Raw genomic sequence first — 21,793 nt, forward strand, 5'->3', positions numbered from 1 at the left:
GTGACGTCCGCTCCTCGTGTGTGCCACGCCCCCTAATTACCCACGTGTGATTTCCTGATCGTGCCCAGTCGTGTCTTGTTTCCTGCTGCCTTGTTTCATGTATTTAAGTTCCTGATTTGTACTAACCCGTGTCTGTCATTGATGTTAGTCGGCGTTTCATGTCTCCTGCTCCCTGTTGTTGGATTAAACTCTCGTTAATCCCCGTATTCTGCCTGCCTGCATCCTGCTTACCCGCCTTCCCGCACGATCGCCGCTTACCTCCGCGATCGGTCGTGACAGTGAGCATGCGGCCATTTAATTTTTTCACCCCTACCCTTCAGACAGTCTTAGTCCTCCACCACTTCCAAGACTGCATTGTCTTACACAAGCACATCACTGGAGATTCGGGTTCATTTGAACCTGGGGGAGGGGGAGGGGGGGGGGGGGGGAGGGGGAGAGACATCAACCAGATTTTCACATTTTAAAATGAACTGTTAATATGTAATGAGTCTAGTTGTCTTTTTAAAATGACAAATCACTGTGTAACAAACAACTGGGTCCAAGTCATGAAGCTGTGAAATCCAAGTACAAGTATGACTCGAGCAACACGACCCCGTCTAAGCATTAGGGAGGACTGTAGAGGTACTGCCCCCCCCCCCCAACAACCTTGTCTAAGCATTAGGGAGGACTGTAGAGGTACTGCCCCCCCCCCCCCCCCACGACCCCATCTAAGCATTAGGGAGGACTGTAGAGGGAGCCATGCACCACCCCCCCCCACCCAGAACCGCCACAGGAACAGATGATATACAACAAGATACATTACAGCTACATTTTTATTATTGTTTGATCCTTTTGAAGCACAGAGGGATCTACCAGTGCATGTGGATCAATCTGAGTTTTAAAAGTACTTATGGACTCCTTCCAATCAACCCTCTCATTTTCTATAATATCGTCAGTCAGCAGTATTTGACGAGATTCATACACTTGATCAAATTCTTCCAATACCTTTTGTAAAATCATTGACTTCAAGGCTGTCAGATGCCCCATGACTGACCGTGAGACGGCCACAGTTAAGTCCAATCTCATTCTCTCACACTAAGCTTCCATTTTTTCTTGCACATTTACAATTATACAAAACTGACACATTAACCTCCCAGAAATCATGGCATTGGTGGTGCAGAATGCTGCGTGTGTTAGCATGTGACAAGAGCTACCCGCACATTAGGTGAGTTTTCAGCTCAGACATCAGGAACTAAAGACACAGAATGCATTTTGGAGATGAAGAGCTAAGTGATGCAATAAGCAAAGTTCTACCAAAGTAACGTCAGTGAACAAGACAGCAGCTAAGGAAGTTTATCAAAGGAATAGATGCAGCCAGGATTGTCTGACCTGGCTTTCAATTCTATCTTGCTTTGGATGTGTAAACCTCCAGGTCGTGATGTGACGTTTGGTATACGAATCTGATAATGGATTGGAACGTAATTGTACATATTTCAAGTTAAATACTCAATCAACTCTAATCAAAATCAACTCTAAGGTCTAAAGGGTCATAAATTCAGTGGTCTACTGTAAACATCCCTCAACCACTGGTCCCAGTGAGGGACTCCCAGTGATGAATTTTCATGAACCGTAGACCTTAAAAGTTCCAAGCTTCAGATCCCTCGAGAAAGACTGAAGATACCAAAGATGCTGCGTAATCAGCTTCTCCAAAGTGGAAACACCTGAACTCTTAGCTATGTCTGACCTGATGTCACTTACTGAGCACTGCTCTCATGTCCTTCGTCTTGCCCTAACCTGCCCCACCTTCTCAGCCCCAGTCCTTCCACGCCCCATCTCCCGATGCCCTAACTGTACCTTCTGTCCTTCGTGTCCTTGTAGGACTGTCTTTCCTGGCTTATGACTTCTTCAGCTCCGTGACCCTGACAAGGAACAATATCGTCGATTCCATAAACTCTCCTTGCACCACATTTGGGTCCCTGAGTATTTTTTATAACACCTGCTTTTCCTTAAAAAAATAATTTTTAAATACTTTTTTGGTCAATGCATAATTCCATATATGTTATTTTATAGTTTTGATGTCTCTATAATTATTTCAAAAGATAGAATAGTACAAATAAACCTTTCTATGGGTAGATGTGTCCAAAATTTTGACTGGTACTAAACATGAATTGAAAATGCAAATATTTATATCATTCATTCAGAATATATTATCTGTTACTGTCTTTTCATACTGTACACCCACCAACCAAAGGCATGTTGTTTTGTAATTTAAATGATTTAAATGAAAAACCTGAGTCAGCCACCATTAACTTTCAATTATCTTTAATCAGTTACATGCATGCAAAGGAATATGAGTGTAACTGAAATTTGACTGATGTTTTAAAAATATATAAGCTGAAGATATTGAAGTATAAAATGCAGCAGAAATTAAAATGATTTTGATTATGACAGAAAGTAATGTCATATGAGAATTTCAGCAGAACCAGAAATGTAATAAAATTCATTCTTCATGTTTTGCCAGGCAGACAGGAAGCGTTACTGCTGATCCAGCTTCTGCTTCACGTTCTGAACCCAGCGATTGCTGGGATCGACACACAGTTCATTGCCCTTTTTGGTGTAAAGTCTGAAAATTAAAAAAAAAAACATGGGTCGTCTTCTTACTTACAATCTTTCTTCATATATATCGATCCCTGAAGTAAAAGTCATTCATATTATAAACATTATTCACACAACAAACCTTAAATCACAAAGCAGTAATAGGTCAAAACAGTACATAAGAGTAAATATTTACATAATTCCCGGTTTAGCACAGTTTGCTCTGGTCTCTTCATATCTATCTATCAGGTCCATCCTCAGTCTTCCAGTAAAGTATGTAAAACAGCACTGACCTAGTCCATAGCGATCTGGACAGACATGAAGAACAAAAACATATACTGTACATAGTTTACATACAAAATATATACAGCCACTCTACATACATGAAAAATGCACATCAAGGAACTAGTCAGAACTGCATTCATATCTCACAATTGGGTCCATAATCTTAATGAATCTTTTCAATCTAAGATACTGACAAAGTCCTGATAGAAGCTGTGAGATGCTGCAGACTTTGAACCAGAGTGGAGGACAGCAAGCAGAACTTTTATTTAAAAAATGCCACACTAACAAATGCTTTTAATGCACAGTTTTAAAATGATTAAACTGTATTGCATCTCCTGTTTGCAATAAGGACTGGGGAACCGTGAGAACCGGCCAATCAGCATAGAGGAAAATGCATCAGTCAATCAGCGGTGCTGCACTAGGCTCCGCCCAATGTACCAACTATTGGTTCATGGAAAATATCAATTGAAGACAAGTTTTATTAAGGAAAAATGGGAAAAATATACCAGCTGTTTCTGTGGAAGCCGCAGCCCCCACTCTTCGTCTGTCCCCTACAATCAATTCATCTACCTTCTTCCTCTCAGCAGCCTCAGGCCTTGCAGGTGAAGCTGCCAGCCTGCTCTGTCGGTCCTCCTTGTGGCTGCTTGTGAGCAGACTGTGGTCAGCAGTGGTGCACATCATGCTGCTGATCCCCTGCTGGGGTGTGGGGGGCTCCTGGAGAGCCCCCGCCTCGCAAAATTCATGCAGCCACTCTGAATACATGCATGAAAAATGCACACAGAGAAACTGGTTTAGACAGAACTGTAATCATGTGTCACAGTCGGGTCTGTAATCTTGTATTTCCTATGAAAGATATTTGACTCTAAAATACTGTTAAAGTCCTGATAGAAGCTGTGAGATCCTGCAGACTTACCATCAGCCAGAGTGGAGGACAGCAGCACTGTCATCAGGAGGCAGAAGGCAGAGATCTGATGGGACTTCATGATTCCACTGGACGTTTGTGAAGATCAGCGTCTCTTCTGCAGCTAAACTGAGGTGAAACAGAGTCAAACCACGTCCATTTATAGAGGGGTTGTGTGACTGCAGGTGGCAGAGGTGGGGTGGATGAAAAATAAAAGAAAAAACATTTAGCACTTAATGCACCTAAAATAGTCTGACCACAGACAATACAGAGGGGAAGAATTTGCCGGGACTGACATCACACGCATTCTGAGTGTGACCTATAAGGTATTTACATTGTCTGCAATGCATGTTCGCTATTGGTTGTTTGTGAAACCCTGTAGAGCCAAGTGTGTGTTAAGTAACCTTCTAACTAAGCTATACTTTAATAATTTATTTCCTCTTAATTCTGGTTCAAGCCATTCATAGTCATATGTTAATACTCAAAACTACTAACTTACTAAAATAATAAGTAGTGAAATAATAAAATTATTACAGTCTTGTGTCGTCTTGCACTAGCATTTTGGGTGGATGTCGATATTGTAGCTGTCTGTCACACAGACATTACTGTCTGCATAATGTATTACAAGTGGGCCATTATGGGTCATTGTATCAAATAAAGTACAGTATAACTCTTTAGGTAACACCTAGTCGCTCACCTAGTATTATTGTCACGCCCACACGGGCGGACACCACGGGCTGCGGCTCGTTACGGGTAATGAGCCTGGGGATAAAGCCAGCCAGAAGTCACCGGACCACTGCGAAGTATTGCGCTGATGTTTAGAAGCCATACCAAGCACTTTCTTGTCAATTGTCTCTCCCTGATACCCAACCCTGCCTGTTTGCCTCGTGTCCTCTCCTTACCTCTCTCTCCCGTTCCAGACCCATCCCGGTACCTGACCCGTCCTCCCAGCCTGCTCCTGCTCGTCCTGTTCCCGCACCCTTGTATGTTCCTGTCTTGCGCTTCCTTGTAGGACTGACCCCCCGGCTTACGACATCCCTACCTGTCTTTCGACCTTGCCTTTTGCCTATCCCATTCAGTGACTCAGTTTGGTTTATCCAAATAAAGCGCTTGGCGGCTTGCATTTCTGGATCCCGGTCTCTCTGTTCTGGACACGTGACAATTTTAACACGATTATATTAATATTGCACATGGCGCAGTATTACACAATCAGCAAGACTGCAGAAGTCACTGCAGAAATTAGTGGCAGCAGGCCAGTTATTGCACAAACTTAGTATGTAAGTATGTAAGAACACATAGCAAAATACAAATTAATGGAGGGGAGGGAGGAGTAAATGGCTTGTTTTGTGGATGAGTGACACTGGGAGGAGTTGTAGAGTCTGATGAAAGGATTTTCCTTCGTTTTAGTCAGACCGCAGCTGATGCTTCTCTGTCCAGCCACAATCCCGTGAAGTGAGAAGAGGAGCAGAGAGGCTTGTCTGTGTTGTATACTTGTGATTTGCATGTAGAACATTTTCTGTACTTTATTAATTATTATCCCCACCGCCCAGGCTAGAAAAAGCAGCTCACACAGGAAACACTAGATGAGATATAACAGAGTATCAGGCCATGGAGAGTGAGAGAGCAAAATGAAACCATGGTTTGTCTTTTATTCCTGCATAATCACCCCATAACTGCCTAACACATCTGGGCAAAGTCTCACTAGTGAACATGATCTTTTGTTGTGTCAAACTGTAAAGTCCAGCAGAGGAATCCATCTTTACTGAGAATTCAGTTTCATGTCAGTCTGTTACAAGATAACTGAGTATAATAGAAACTGCATAAAATTACAAATTGGCTTTTTGATATTCAAGCATGGTGAAGCATGGTTACGTGTATACTGTTACTCCACCACAAACAGACCTGAAGACCTGCGTGTGTGTGTGTGCGTCTGTGTGACTGTGTGCGGGTGGGTGTGTCTGTGTCTCTGGGACTGTGTGGCAGGCCCGCTTCTAGACTGCATTCAATGGGGAGGGAGGGGGGGGGCAGTAAGAGATGTCGGTGAGTCACCAAAGTCTAGTGTTATGCTCGTATGTTTAAGATGTAAAGTTGTCTGTTTCATGTTTTTCTTTTAACAAAAGCTACAGTAAACCATAGTTATAATTAATATATTTAAACCCACTAATGCATAATCTTAGTATTTTGACTCCAAACCCATAATATTCTCAGTGTTTTTTATTTAGTTTCCCTATTTTCATTTTTTCAGAGACTCATTGATCATATCTGATTATATACTTTCTATTGTAGGATCAGTCTTTTATTTCTTTGTGCAAAAACCCTAACAAATTCATCCATATCTAGTGCAGCTGTCCGCGACCCAGTAGAATAAGCGGTTTGGAAAATGGATGGATGGATGGATGGATAGTCCAGCTGATATGGCTTTATTAGCCAGAATCACCAAGCTTTTCTTTCTCTCATGTAACATTGTGCATCGGAAGGGTGTTGGGACACGTGACAAAGTGGAGAAAGAACTCTCACATGCGGCAGATGAAACTTCAATCACAACAGCAGTTACATAGAGACTGTGGAGCTGAGGAGAAGCTTCCTTAAACTCTTGCAGGTGTTTGCAAATGGTGGAGAGGTCTGCAACAGCAGAGGTGAACTTCTGTTCTAACATGACTTTCTGACAACACAAATTTCATTAGAAAGGCTGTCGCTGCAGGCAGTACCTGCCAGCTCCTGCAGGGGGCGTAACAAGGCAGCATCCAGAAAAGAGGAAGATTGAGGGAGAAGGCAATTCACTGCCATCATCAGATGAAGAATGCCTCTGGAGAACCTGGTCTCCATCTCCACAATGGCTCTGTCCAGAATGCTGAGCAGAGTTCTCTTCAGAGCCTGGCTAGGACCTACAGAGGTTTCGGTGTGACCTACAGGGCATAAAACAACACTGTCTGTAAGCTGTGAACTCATTGTTCTTTTCCGTTTAGTTGCGGGAACAGAGGTGTCACTATGTCAAAATTAGTCAGTGAGTCATCATCTCTCATCTTCCTCTGAGCCTGTAGAGATGCACTGACTACTTCACCAGCAAGGCAAAGGTAAACGTGGTGACCTGTCCACCGAATCTCCAGCAGGCGTTTAAGGGAGGGAACTTGATAGTTTTGTGACATGCAATTACGATGGAAGAAGGAGTGTAGTGATCTTGATAGCTCAAAAAATGTTTTTGCACATGGCTCTGCCTCTATTGCATGAACCACTGCTAAGTGCAGCTAGTGATTATAGCAGTGGATATAGGGAATATATTTATACCGATCTTATCCTCCCTTCATTGGCTACCAGTTAAGTCTCGTATTGCCTATAAAATACTGCTGTTAACCTATAAAGCACTGAATGGCCTTGCACCAGAATACCTTAGTGATCTGCTGACCACATACAACCCTCCGCATTTGCTTCATTCTCAAGGCGCAGGATATCTGTTAGTGCCCAGGGTAGAAAGAGCTATGGCAGGCTGCAGAGCTTTCTCCTATAGAGCTCCTCAGCTGTGGAATGGTCTTCCACCGGATGTGCGGGTTTCAGACTCCCTCTCAATATTCAAATCTAGACTAAAAACACATCTGTTTAGTTTAGCGTATAGGGACACTAGTTCTAGCTCTAGCTAACTGCTCACTCCCAGTCAGACCTATAGTGTGAGGTGTAGAGCTGGGTGGGGATCGGTGCCATTGGCTTTGGATTAACTGGAATGTCAGTGCTGTCACTCTAGCTTCACAATCCCTTGTGGAATTGGAGTGCTGACATTTCAGGGACTCCCCATGCCTGCATTGCATACCTGCCTCTCCCTCCTACTTATGCTGCCATAGCCATATCTGCCAGAGCTTGCACTTTGCACTTCATAGTGCACTCATCTACCTGTTAGCACTGCCTATAGTCTCCCCTACTTTGACTAATTGTACATTATATTTCCCCTACTCCTCCTGGGGGGGTGCTGCCTGGAGACCTCAATCTATCAAGATGTCCAGCACACCCTGCTACATGTGACGTCGCCTCTACTCATCCACGTGAATTTGGTCCTGAGCTTGCGCTCATGATACCCCCCCTCCTTTGAGCCGAAGGAGCAGATGTATGCAGACTGTAGTAAATCCCCTTAATATGGGAGTTAGTCTGGTAATTGGTGTGTTTCAAATGAATGAACCCATATAACAATTTTATCTTCTGTCATCCCCCAATCTATATCCACACTAAAATGAGGTTTGCCCCTTCAGTTTTGCTACTGAAGTGATCCTGATGTGTGTGTCAGTTTTCTGTACTTACAGCACCAGTCAGAAGTCCTGAGACACCAAGCCGCCCACAATAGAGGGTGATAGTGTCGCATCACATGACCTGGCCACCTGACCTGAAACCCAAAGTAATGCTTTTAGAGGAGTTTGCTCAGTTCATAAAGAAGCCAGCAGGCGCCTTTCGTTTGTTCTTACATTCATCCCTTCCTTACATGGAATAAATGAATCACTATGTGTGTTTTTAAATTATTGTATTAAGGTCAAGTTAACCACAAATTGTAATTTACAAATGCTTAATTTAAACTGTTACTCTAGGAAACTATTGACAACCTAAGAATAAGATGTGCTGTTAGTAATTTAGAGTAGAAGTTCTGTAAAACTTATCTAATAGGGTCAATATCTGATGATGGTTAATGTAACTGAGTGTACTAGGTACCGATGTGAACAAACAACATGTACGACGTCATTTAAATTAGGAATTAATTAATGCAGATTGTACGATGTGAAAACCTCCAGGTTGTGATGTGACGTTTGGTGTGCGAATCTGATCATGGATGGGAACATAATTGCACATATTTCAAGTTAAATACTTTAATCAAAATCAACTCTAAAGTCTAAAGGGTCATAAATTCAGTGGTCTACTGCAAACACCCCTCAACCACTGAACTCAGATGACTGATACCCCAGGCACATGTTCCGAGTACTCATAGTTTCCATCTTCTTCAGCTGGCAAACACTGTTTGAATAATCTTAATCAGGGACTAACATGACTTCACCACACGTAGCATACAATTCTACTAATGTGTGTGTGTGTGTGTGTGTGGGGAGGGGGGGTGAGCATGCGGCCATTTATTTTTTTCACCCCTACCCTTCAGACAGTCTTAGTCCTCCACCACTTCCAAGACTGCATTGTCTTACACAAGCACATCACTGGAGGGGGGAGACATCAACTAGATTTTCACATTTTAAAATGAACTGTTAATGTGTAATGAGAAGTCTAATTGTCTTTTTAAAATGACAAATCACTGTGTAACAAACAACTGGGTACAAGTCATGAAGCTGTGAAATCCAAGTACAAGTATGACTCGAGCAACACGACCCCGTCTAAGCATTAGGGAGGACTGTAGAGGTACTGCCCCCCCCCCCCCCCCCCCCAACAACCTTGTCTAAGCATTAGGGAGGACCATAGAGGGACTGCCCCCCCCCACGACCCCGTCTAATTAGGGAGGACCGTAGAGGGAGCCATGCACCACCCCCCCCCACCCAGAACCGCCACAGGAACAGATGATATACAACAAGATACATTACAGCTACATTTTTATTATTGTTTGATCCTTTTGAAGCACAGAGGGATCTACCAGTGCATGTGGATCAATCTGAGTTTTAAAAGTACTTATGGACTCCTTCCAATCAACCCTCTCATTTTCTATAATATCGTCAGTCAGCAGTATTTGACGAGATTCATGCACTTGATCAAATTCTTCCAATACCTTTTGTAAAATCATTGACTTCAAGGCTGTCAGATGCCCCATGACTGACCGTGAGACGGCCACAGTTAAGTCCAATCTCATTCTCTCACACTAAGCTTCTATTTTTTCTTGCACATTTACAATTATACAAAACTGACACATTAACCTCCCGGAAATCATGGCATTGGTGGTGCAGAATGCTGCGTGTGTTAGCATGTGACAAGAGCTACCCGCACATTAGGTGAGTTTTCAGCTCAGACATCAGGAACTAAAGACACAGGATGCATTTTGGAGATGAAGAGCTAAGTGATGCAATAAGCAAAGTTCTACCAAAGTAACGTCAGTGAACAAGACAGCAGCTAAGGAAGTTTATCAAAGGAATAGATGCAGCCAGGATTGTCTGACCTGGCTTTAAATTCTATCTTGCTTTGGATGTGTAAACCTCCAGGTCGTGATGTGACGTTTGGTGTACGAATGTGATAATGGATTGGAACGTAATTGTACATATTTCAAGTTAAATACTCATTCAACTCTAATCAAAATCAACTCTAAGGTCTAAAGGGTCATAAATTTAGTGGTCTACTGTAAACATCCCTCAACCACTGGTCCCAGTGAGGGACTCCCAGTGATGAATTTTCATGAACCGTAGACCTTAAAAGTTCCAAGCTTCTGATCCCTCGAGAAAGACTGAAGATACCAAAGATGCTGCGTAATCAGCTTCTCCAAAGTGGAAACACCTGAACTCTTAGCTATGTCTGACCTGATGTCACTTACTGAGCACTGCTCTCATGTCCTTCGTCTTGCCCTAACCTGCCCCACCTTCTCAGCCCCAGTCCTTCCACGCCCCATCTCCCGATGCCCTAACTGTACCTTCTGTCCTTCGTGTCCTTGTAGGACTGTCTTTCCTGGCTTATGACTTCTTCAGCTCCGTGACCCTGACAAGGAACAATATCGTCGATTCCATAAACTCCCCTTGCACCACATTTGGGTCCCTGAGTATTTTTTATAACACCTGCCTTTCCTTAAAAAATAATTTTTAAATACTTTTTTGGTCAATTCTTACTTCCATATATGTTATTTTATAGTTTTTATCTCTCTATAATTATTTCAAAAGATAGAATACTACAAATAAATCTTTCTATGGGTAGATGTGTCCAAAATTTTGACTGGTACTGAACATAAATTGAAAATGCAAATATTTATATCATTCATTCAGAATATATTATCTGTAACTGTCTTTTTCATACACCCACCAACCAAAGGCATGTTGTTTCGTAAATTATACAATTTAAATGAAAACCCACCATGAACAGTCAGCCACCATTAACTTTCAATTATCTTTAATCAGTTATATGCATGCAAAGGAATATGAGTGTAACTGACATTTGACTGCTGTTTTAGAAATAAACAAGTTTGAATGATTGTATAGTGACACAAAATAGTGTGATATGAAAATTACACCAGAAGTGTAAATGCAATAAAATTCATTCTTCGTGTTTTGCCAGGCAGACAGGAGGCGTTACTGCAGATCCAGCTTCTGCTTCACCTGCTGAACCCAGCGTTCGCTGGGATCGACACACAGTATACGGCGACTTTTGGTGTAAAACCTGAAAATTGAAAAAAAAAACATGGGTCTTCTTCTCACTAATTACAATCTTTCTTCATATGTATCGATCCCTGAAGTAATAGTCATTCATATTATAAACATTTTGCACACAACAAACCTTAAATCACAAAGCAGTAATAGGTCAAAACAGTACATGAAAAGAGTAAATATTTACATAATTCCAGGTTTATCACAGTCTGCTATGGTCTCTTCATATCTAGTTATCAGATCCATCCTCAGTCTTGCAGTAAAGTATCTAGAACAGCACGGCACTGGTTCAATGAGATCTGGAGAGACATGAAGAACAGAAAATGTAAGTACTGTACAGGCTACATACAACATATATACAGCCACTCTGAACATATACATTAAAAATGCACAGTGAAAAACTAGTCAGAACTGTATTCATATCTCACAATTGGGTCCATAATCTTAATGAATCATTAAAATCTAAGATACTGACAAAGTCCTGATAGAAGCTGTGAGATGCTGCAGACTTACATTGAGCCAGAGAGGCGGACAGCAGCACTGTCATCAGGAGGCAGAAGGCAGAGATCTGATGGGACTTCATGATTCCACTGGACGTTTGTGAAGATCAGTGTCACTTCTGCAGCTAAAATGACGCCAAGCAGAGTCGAACCACGACCTTTTAGAGGGGTTGTGTGACTGTAGGCAGGTGTGGATGATAGATAAAAGAAGAAAACATTTATCTTATATGTATTAGCAGATGCTTTTATCCAAAGCAAAATACTTCATTTGAAAAAGTAGAGTCACTACAGCAATTGGAGTTAAGGACTTTGCTTAAGTGCCCAAAAGTGAAATCGCAGGATTTAAACAAGCAACCTTATGCTAACAGACACAGCATCCTAACCCACTGAGTCACGCTGCAGCCACACAATCACCACTTAATGCACGTAAAACAAACACTGACCAGAAACATGATCTTCACCCACTTTGTCAAGAGATTAGTAAACACAAATCTCTCTTACAGCATTTACACATGCAGAATAAAGAACAATAATTATGTATATATATTACCTCAGACTAGGGCTGGATGATGTCATATGGATTTTATATGCCACATGTGCAATAATCACCAGGGCTTCAGGTCAAAGGTGAAGCATTTGGGAGGATGCCAGCTTTTTGATACTATACGGGCATTTATTTACACTCAATATTTGGTAAGCAGATTAGTAGTACAGCTAAAATATTAATGAGATGTATTTTGTGAAACCCATAACTTAGTAATCTTTATTAAATTTGGTTAGCGGAGCACAGCACATCGTGCCGTTTTGATTGTTGTGCATGCACCTCAGACTTAAGTGGGACCTAGGAAAAGCACTGGCACACCCTGCCCAGGAGGGAACAATCCAGGATGGGGCTCCAACCTATCACCAGGCACACTCAGTCACTCACACAAGCCATTCATCCACTCCAATCTTATTCTTTTTTATTTTTTTTTTTTATTCACCTTTATTTAACCAGGCAAGACAGATTAAGAACATGTTTCTTATTTACAACTGTGGCCTGGAAAGGGCAAAGCCTTTAAAAAGAAATGTAAAATAATGTAAAATAAAACATTTTAAGAAAAATACATATATACAATATTCTCCCTCAAATTAAAGCTAGTTACTGTTCGATGCTGGTAATATTGTCACAATTATCAGTGAGGGACAGGAACACTGACTGAAACTTTCATTTATTCTTTTTCAGACAAAGCTCAGTCTTACAGATGAAATCCTGACTACGACCTGCTACATTAACTTTAAAGCCATCCATCCATCCATCATCTCCCGCTTAATCCAAGGTCGGGTCGCGGGGGCAGCAGCCTCAGCAGGGAGGCCCAGACTTCCCTCTCCCCAGCAACTTCATCCAGCTCCTCTGGGGGGATCCTGAGGTGTTCCCAGGCCAGCCGAGAGACATAGTCCCTCCAGCGTGTCCTGGGTCTTCCCCGGGGTCTCCCCCCAGTGGGACATGCCCGGAACACCTCACCAGGGAGGCGTCCAGGGGGCATCCTAATCAGATGCCCGAGCCACCTCATCCGGCTCCTCTCGATGCGGAGGAGCAGCGGCTCTACTCTGAGTCCCTCCCGAATGACTGAGCTCCTCACCCTATCTCTAAGGGAGAGTCCAGCCACCCTGCGGAGGAAACTCATTTTGGCCGCTTGCACTTGCGATCTTGTTCTTTTTGTCACTACCCATAGCTCATGACCATAGGTGAGGGTAGGAACGTAGATCGACTGGTAAATCGAGAACTTTGCCTTTTGGCTCAGCTCTCTCTTCACCATGACAGACCGATGCAGCGTCCGCATGACTGCTGACGCCGCACCGATCCGCCTGTCGATCTCCCGTTCCATCGTTCCCTCACTCGTGAACAAAACCCCGAGATACTTAAACTCCTCCACTTGGGGGAGGACCCCATCCCTAACCCGGAGAGAGCATTCTACCCTTTTCCGGCTGAGAACCATGGTCTCGGATTTAGAGGTGCTGATTCTCATCCCAGCCGCTTCACACTCGGCTGCGAACTGCTCCAGTGAGAGCTGAAGGTCACGGTCCGATGAGGCCAACAGAACCACATCATCTGCAAAAAGCAGAGACCTAATCCTGAGGTCACCGAACCGGACACCCTCAATGCCCTGGCTGCGCCTAGAAATTCTGTCCATAAAAGCTATGAACAGAATCGGTAACAAAGGGCAACCCTGACGGAGTCCAACCCTCACCGGAAACGAGTCCGACTTATTGCCGCCCATGCGGACCAGGCTCTGGCACCAGTCATACAGGGACCGAACTGTCCTTAAAAGGGGGCCCGGCACCCCATACTCCCGGAGTACTCCCCACAGGACTCCCCGAGGGACACGGTCGAATGCCTTCTCCAAGTCCACAAAACACATGTAGACTGGTCGGGCAAACTCCCATGAACCCTCCAAAACCCTGCGGAGAGTATAGAGCTGGTCCACTGTTCCACGGCCAGGGCAAAAACCACACTGCTCCTCCTGAATCCGAGGTTCGACAATCCGGCGGACCCTCCTCTCCAGGACCCCCGAATAGACCTTACCAGGGAGGCTGAGGAGTGTGATCCCCCTATAGTTGGAACACACCCTCCGGTCCCCTTTCTTAAAGAGGGGGACCACCAGCCCGTTCTGCCAGTCCAGAGCCACTGCCCCCGATGTCCACGCGATGCCGCAGATGCGTGTCAACCAAGACACCCCCGCAATATCCAGAGCCTTGAGGAACTCTGGGCGAATGTCATCCACCCCCGGGGCCCGGCCACCGAGGAGCTTTTTAACCACCTCAGCAACCTCTGCCCCAGAGATTTTTATGTCTAGTGGAAACCTTGTGCAACGACCGATTAGGTATAGGGACCTTAAGTGGCAGTGTATAGTTTCACGGATCAGTAGTCAACAATGAAAGCGTAGAGGAAGAATAGTTGTTGTAATGCCCGTATTTATTATTGAGGACACTGAGGTCAAGCCCCCATTATTTATTCTATAACTTCGATAACTATGATCCATTATGGGGCACAGTTAGGAAGGGCTAACACTTTTAAGTTTAGACCAGGACTACAGCCCTCGTTGTTGTTGTAATAGTTATGGTGAGCTGCTGTATGAGGAGGGTTGCAGGTACCCGCATGTCTAACTCTTCATACTGTTCAGACATTATACCAGGGGATACAGTATTTTTTAAAGCAGATAAAATTTGCTAGGCATGTGGCGGGATTGGGGTCCCGGCTAAGATTGTTGTAAGGATTTCAAAATATTGAGACATGCATTATTACCATAATACTGGCCAGCCGTTGACTAATAACGTTGAAACTGTTGATAAAAATTTTATCCATTTCACTACACCTCCTGTATTTGTGTTTGTACATCGCCCTCTGCTGGTCTGGTGTAATATCACTGCTGTGTGCATCGGACAGCAACCATCTGCAGCTGCATCCAAATGTAGAATGAACATAAGCTGCTGCACGGACGACCCTCCCCAGCCCGAAAGCACACATGGAAAAGTAGAGTATGAACTAGGCTTTAGAATGGGGGTAGGCAGTCGTGTCCGCAAAAGGCCAGTGTGCGTGCAGGCTTTTGGGATGACATTTAGGTCAGCTGTTCAAAATCAGGTGTGAAGACTCTTCAGCCAATCGGTCCTCCAATTTGTCATCTAATTAGGGAGCTGCAGCGAAAACCCTCATATACTTCGGCCCTTTCTGGATGAGACTGGCCAGCCCTGCTGTAGACGGATGCAGCCACTGTAAGAGTCCGGAGCCGAGTATAAACATTATTGCGACTTTTATGCTTCTAAGAATTGTACATATATTAACTAACATCATTTAGTGACATCAGTCACTGTGCTTCTTTTCCCCTGTGTACTCACAAAACGACTTTAAAAAGATCAACCCTGAATTCTGAGTGAAAAATTTTCAAACTTACATTTTAAAACAACTTTTTATTTGTCGGAAGACCTTGGATTGCATGGTGGTGCAGTGGTTAGCACTGTTGCCTCACACCTCTGGGACCCGGGTTCGAGTCTCCACCTGGGTCACATGTGTGTGGAGTTTGCATGTTCTCCCTATGTCGTCGTGGGGTTTCCTCCGGGTACTCCGGTTTCCCCCCACAGTCCAAAAACATGCTGAGGCTAATTGGACTTGCTAAATTGCCCATAGGTGTGCATGTGTGAGTGACTGGTGTGTGAGTGTGCCCTGCGATGGGCTGGCCCCCCATCCTGGGTTGTTCCCAGCCTCGTGCCCATTGCTTCTGGGATAGGCTCCGGACCCCCCGCGACCCAATAGGATAAGCGGTTTGGGAAATGGATGGATGGACCTTGGATTGCATATGAATAACATCTTCTGTAACTCGTTACTGATGCACTTTTAAACAGCTAAACGTATTAACCATTACCTACTTCACTCAGTACATTACACAGTCCACATCACTTCTGTAAAACAATCATTCACTGAGTTTAATCGCTTAACTGAGTTTACTTTTCACATAAAGGTATCAGATGATCTTTTAACTTTGCACGCCGAATCCTTTAAATCAGTGCCCGCTATTCTAACGACCGCAACTAGACAAAACTCCTGCCAAATAACCGAATCCCATTACTCTGTATATTATGGTTTAGAATTGAGATTATACAATAAATTACTACTATTATCTGTTATCAGAGTTCTGGTTACTAGCTTTTCTGCCAGATACCGTTGCTGTACTACGTTCCGCTGCGCGCCCTCTGCTGGCAATGCGATGCTTAGCCGGTATAAAATAACCACACTTCCCAATAGAATATTTCAGGAAAATGACATAACAGAATAATTCAGGTAAATTACATAACTGACATAGCATAATAATTCAAGTAATAGTGGTATTATGTTTATTTGAACCTTAGCTTAAAAATGGCGGGGTGTGGGTGACGTTTTCGCTGTCAGTGCCAGACTGCTTTGTCTGCTGCTCAGACGAGCAGATGATATAGAAGAGAACACAGAGCTACATTTTGTTGACCTTGACTTACTCGATCCACCTGAAACATTGAAAGCAGAGAGGTTCTACCAGTGCACGTGGCCTCTACTGTTATTCAAAGGGTTCTTGAAAAGTAATCAGAGGTGTAAAGTTCAGGTCCAGAAAGTACAAATCCAGTCCACATTTTTTTCCAGCCAACGAGTTGAGTACTCTGTGACTGTGACTCTTTATGCTATAATTGGTTGGTAGAAACAAAACCTTGGTCTGGCTTTATACTTTCTGGACCTGGACTTTCCACCTCTGAAAGTAAGACCATGCAGCAGTAGTTGAACAGATTCATGCAGTTGTTTGAATTCATCCAGCACCCTTTGAGAAATCAATAATACCCTTATTTACTTGCGGCACGTCCGTCCCCCGCCAAGACCTTTACTCTGAGTACAAACTGCTAGGTTTGACCGAATTGACATTCCTTAATATTTCGTAAGATCTAATTTCAGTGTCCGTCATTTTTGCAACGATAGTTCATATTTCTTTCCTTTAACTAGTTCGGTATTATTGTGTCATCGAATTATGTATGTAAGTACCTTTGTATTTCCTGTGTGATGTACTAATATATTTGCTAGACGATTGCGTTGTATATTAATTCATGTTTAAATATCGCTTGCAGACAAGTTTACCCATTTTGTCCCGTGTTTATATGTTACTGTCATATAAACTCGACGCGGATCGCTTTCCTAATGTACTTTTAAATTTGCCAAACAGCGGCCGATTCCTCTTTCTAAACGTCTGTATGATGCCACTGAAGTTTAATGCATCGAAAATATGTTAAAGTATCTGCCCAATAATGGGACCTTTTGGATAAAATGTTGTCTTGATGTTCGATCAAAAAAATAAACAATAACACTGCACTGGTGAAGACCCAGCAGACGCTTGTGATATACAGCCACATTTACTCATCCATCCATCCATTTTCCAAAACCGCTTATCCTACTGGGTCGCGGGGGCTCCGGAGCCTATCCCGGAATCAATGGGCACGAGGCAGGGAACAACCCAGGATGGGGGGCCAGCCCATCGCAGGGCACACTCACACACCGTTCATTCACACATGCACTCCTACGGGCAAGTTTAGCAACTCCAATTAGCCTCAGCATGTTTTTGGACTGTGGGGGGAAACTGAAGTACCCGGAGGAAACCCCACGACGACATGGGGAGAACATGCAAACTCCACACACATGTGACCCAGGCGGAGACTCGAACCCGGGTCCCAGAGGTATGAGGCAACAGTGCTAACCACTGCACCACCATGCCGCCCCCCACATTTACTCAGTTAACGTAATTAACGAAAATGTAAATATGTGTACACGGAAAAGGGTACTTACACAAACTTCAAGCGGTCCAAAACTACGATCCAAAACCTGTATCCCTCTCCGTCAGTCTGATTCAAGTCAGAAAGATGAGCTCCTCCCACTGTGGCAAATTATTAATTAAATGTGGTTTCGTAGCCAAAATATGACATCAATTTACAGGCGTTCCTATACAGACAGGTTACATTTAGGCATAATAATAGGTAATAGACAATATTTTAGCACTGTAGCACTGTTGCCTCGCACGTGGGTCCAAGTCTCCACCATGGTTCCATGTTTGTAGAGTTTCCATGTTCTCCCATGTCATTGTTGGGTTTCCTCTGGGTACTCCGGTTTTCCCCCCACAGTCCAAAATCATGCTGAGGCTAATTGGAGTCATGCTGAGGCTAACCCAGGATGGGGGACCAGCCCATCGCAGGGCCACTCACACACCATTCACTCACACATGCACACCTATGGGCAATTTAGCAACTCCAATTAGCCTCAGCATGTTTTTGGACTGTGGGGGGGAAACCGGAGTACCCGGAGGAAACCCCATGACGACATGGGGAGAACATGCAAACTCCACACACATGTGACCCAGGTGGAGACTCGAACCCAGGTCCCAGAGGTGTGAGGCAGCAGTGCTAACCACTGCACCACCATGCCGCCCTGATATTAAACATATATACCATAAAACTATCAAAATGGTTCCAGCATCATGTGTTGACTCAGCTGTACTTGTAATCTCATCCTCGATGGAATAGTTGCATCTTCATTGGGCCCTTAACCTCCATAAAGGCTCCTGGGGCTTCATATAAATGGCTGACTGAGCCCTTATACCCCAAGCTCTGCTCGGCGTGTGTGCCTCAAAGAGAGAGAGAGAGAGGGAGAGAGAGAGAGCGGGAGAGAAAGGGAGAGAGAGGGAGCGAGAGAGAGCGGGAGAGAGAGAGAGAGAGGGAACGAGAGAGAGAGAGAGAGGGAGAGAGAGAGAGAGGCAGGATATGTGGAGAATAAATAATTCCAGTGTTCATGTACTTGTGCAAATGGCAAATAAATAATACCTGCTCCAGGGGCACTGCACACTGTCTGACCCTGTACTGTGAACCCCCTCCCCCTCCCCCCAGGCTTACTCTCAGCTGCATATATGTGTCTGTGTGTCTCATGGATCCTGCCGATCAGCCACTGCGATATTTGGCGTCCAGTGAGACTGACAGAAGGGGATCCATCATCTGGGACATCAGTCATCCGGCTCACACCCCTTAACACTCCTGTCCTCTGGAAAACGCTACTGGTGCATCACCATCCCCCCCGAATTTCCTGTTTCAGGGACAGCTTCTTTAACCAAGACAGTGACAAGACAGTGGCCTGCATCTGCCCCCCCCCCCCCCCCCCCCCCCCCACGCACTGCATTGTACTGCACATTGTTAAAATTCCACTTCTGCTCTTTATTAGTATTTATTATATGGTGGCCAGTTTACATCCCCATTGCACTTATTACTTAATTGTTTGCTCGTTCTTATACTGCATTACATTGCTATTTGTCCCACTGCCCCCCCCCACCCACCTGTAACTGTGGCATAGGAATTTCACTGTGTTCCTCCGCACACTTGTGACAATAAAACCTGAAACTTTCACACACAGAAATCGAGGAAGAACCATGCAGAGTGAGAGAGCAAAATGAAACTACAGCTTGTCTTTTATTCCTCTAAAATCATCTTCTAACTGTCATACACATTTGGGGAAAATCTCACTGTGGAACATGCTGTTTGTTGTGTTAAACTGCAATGTACTGCAAAAGAACCCATATCTGCTGAGGATTCAGTTACGACTCAGTCTGTTGCTAAAAACTGATATAAAAAAATAAACTGCATTAAATGACAAATCGCCTTTTTAATATTTAAGCATGGTGATGTTCAGAGACACCATAAGGGAGGTTGGGGGGGGGGAGCAGTTAGGATGATTCCAAGAATTCCAAAATACAGTTGGGCTGGGTTGGGGCCCAATATGATATGCTTTCATGGAGCCCAAAAATCTCTAACGACACCTGTAGTGATGCTAAATATTAGTCCATCACTAATAGATCTGAAAACCTGCATGTGTGACAGTTTACATGTCTGTCTGTCTGCCTGTCTTTCTCACTATGGTGTGTCCCAGGTCTGCTCCACATTCCTCTCGGCTTTGTAGTTCCTGCTCTTCAGCGCCCCCAGCCTGAGCTCCAGCGCCATGACATCGCCCACCCGTTCCTCCATGTCTCGCAGCAGCACGCTCTTCCCCAGCAGCCCGCTGCGTTGGCGCAGCCGCAGGTTGTCTGCCCGCACCCGGTCCCGAGCTCGCTTGGCGCGTGTCAGAGAGTCGCGCGACCGTGCCACCGCCGCCTCCATCTCCGCCAGCTGCGAGCGCCGCGTTCGCTTCTCCATCTGCACCCATTGCATCTTCTCCTTGACGTGCGTCAGCACGCGCACGGCCCCCGCGATCTTGTTGCGCAGCTTCAGAATCTCCTCGTCTCGCTCCTCGACCTTATCGCTGTACGTCTGGTTCTCCAGCTTCAGCTGCTCGAAGTCGAGGATGTGCAGCCCCTCCGCCAGCCCCTTCTTGGCGGACAGCGCGCTCTCACCTTTGGCAATGCCAGCCTTCAGCTTGATGTTCTCCAGGCGCACACGCGCCAGCTCCTTCTCCTTGTGCCGCTCGGCTGCTTGGATCTGCTCCATCTGGGCCTTTGCGGCTTCCTTGCCCAGGTGCCGGGCCAGTGCTGGTCCTGCCACCTCCTGCTTCCGGGCCTGGAGGGCCTGCCACTCCAGCTCTGCCTGGCGAAGGGTCTCCTGCACCTGCTGTCGCAGCTCCTCCTCTTGCCTCCCGAAGTGCTCTTTGTGCTGCTGGTGTTGCTGCCTGATCTCCTGTATGCGGGAGGTGAAGACGAGGTAACGGTGCCCATCACTCCTCTCAGGCCGCTCCTCCTCCCCCCTCCTCTGGAGGAAATACTCTGCCAGCTTTGCCTGAAACTGCCTGTTCAGCTGGCTGAGCTGATCCCCTTCGGCCTGAAGCTCCTCCAGCTCCTTCTTGCTCTCCTCGTAGCTCAGTTCGCTCCCCTGGACCTCCTCTACTAAGCAGCCCTTCATCTCAGGTGTGTTGGGGCTTAAGTTAAGGGCCCCCCTCCCCATCGCAGTGCCCACTTCTGTAAACTGCTGGCCTTCCTCACCAGAGACTGTCTCCCTAGTTAGGAGGTGGGAGTCTCCTGTTTCCTCTTGGTCAAACATCTTGGTGTCCAGAAGCTCGACTTGAACCTCTTGGGCGACTTCAGCCTCACTGGTGACCTTGGTTTCTGGGTCAGCGCTCTCCGATGTTCTTAGCTCTTCACCCTCATGTTTACAGTTGCTGTGACTGGCTCCTGTCTCCTGGTCCCCATTGTCATACCTGGTATCTCCTGTTCCTTCCGCTGTGTCTGCATTGCCAGCCGCACTTTCTATTTTGTCATCACTGCCACTGCTGCCTGGTAATTTGTCATCAAACTTCTCTGAAGTTCGTGTCTCTTCTGCACTTTCATCTTCCTTCGTCTGTTCTGTGCTTTCATCGTCATCAGCAGAGTTTAACCCATCCATTAAAAGTTCAGTTTTTACACCACATTCCTCCAATTCCATATTATTGCCCTTAAATGTGTTATTATATTTCAATAATGTCAGTAAAGCTGTAGTTTATTAATCCGATTTGTTATTATTATTTGGTTACGAAATACAAGCAAAAGCATTGAGGCACAGCTCACCGAGTTGCTTAGGTCGTGTTTCGGGATTGTTATGGTAACGAAGGGGGGGGAGGAAGGATTGACCAATCATAGCGTCCTGCGCTTTAATTAATATTAATGAGACGCAGTACGTTGTACGCATGCGTGACAGTACGCATGCCCTGCCTTCGAGGCGCCGCTGCT

At 44.9% G+C, this 21,793-nt stretch overlaps 1 protein-coding gene and 2 long non-coding RNA genes across 4 annotated transcripts; all 3 read right to left on the bottom strand.

Annotated features, from left to right (window-relative positions):
- Positions 1 to 794: 794 nt before the first annotated feature.
- Positions 795 to 18,116, bottom strand: LOC125705111 (uncharacterized). 2 transcript variants are annotated; one of them, XR_007381420.1, is made up of 5 exons: positions 17,908 to 18,116; positions 11,587 to 11,751; positions 11,261 to 11,372; positions 9,646 to 11,086; positions 795 to 1,129 (listed from the first exon to the last, which is right to left on the bottom strand). It is a non-coding gene; the product is annotated as an uncharacterized LOC125705111 (long non-coding RNA). The 2 variants fall into 2 exon arrangements; XR_007381421.1 differs by lacking the exon at positions 795 to 1,129 and adding an exon at positions 1,262 to 1,405 and having other exon boundaries at positions 9,922 to 11,086; positions 17,908 to 18,012.
- Positions 2,301 to 3,762, bottom strand: LOC125705122 (uncharacterized). The gene is made up of 3 exons (XR_007381437.1): positions 3,366 to 3,762; positions 2,771 to 2,882; positions 2,301 to 2,602 (listed from the first exon to the last, which is right to left on the bottom strand). It is a non-coding gene; the product is annotated as an uncharacterized LOC125705122 (long non-coding RNA).
- A 1,436-nt stretch (positions 18,117 to 19,552) lies between the features above and the next one.
- Positions 19,553 to 21,787, bottom strand: ccdc96 (coiled-coil domain containing 96). The gene has a single exon (XM_048971466.1). It carries the CDS (start codon positions 21,507 to 21,509, stop codon positions 20,013 to 20,015), a length of 1,497 nt encoding a protein of 498 aa, XP_048827423.1. The 5' UTR covers positions 21,510 to 21,787; the 3' UTR covers positions 19,553 to 20,012.
- Between the last annotated feature and the right edge of the window lie 6 nt (positions 21,788 to 21,793).

This window comes from Brienomyrus brachyistius, chromosome 12 (genome assembly GCF_023856365.1).
Source record: "Brienomyrus brachyistius isolate T26 chromosome 12, BBRACH_0.4, whole genome shotgun sequence".
Taxonomy (NCBI): Eukaryota; Metazoa; Chordata; class Actinopteri; order Osteoglossiformes; family Mormyridae; genus Brienomyrus; species Brienomyrus brachyistius.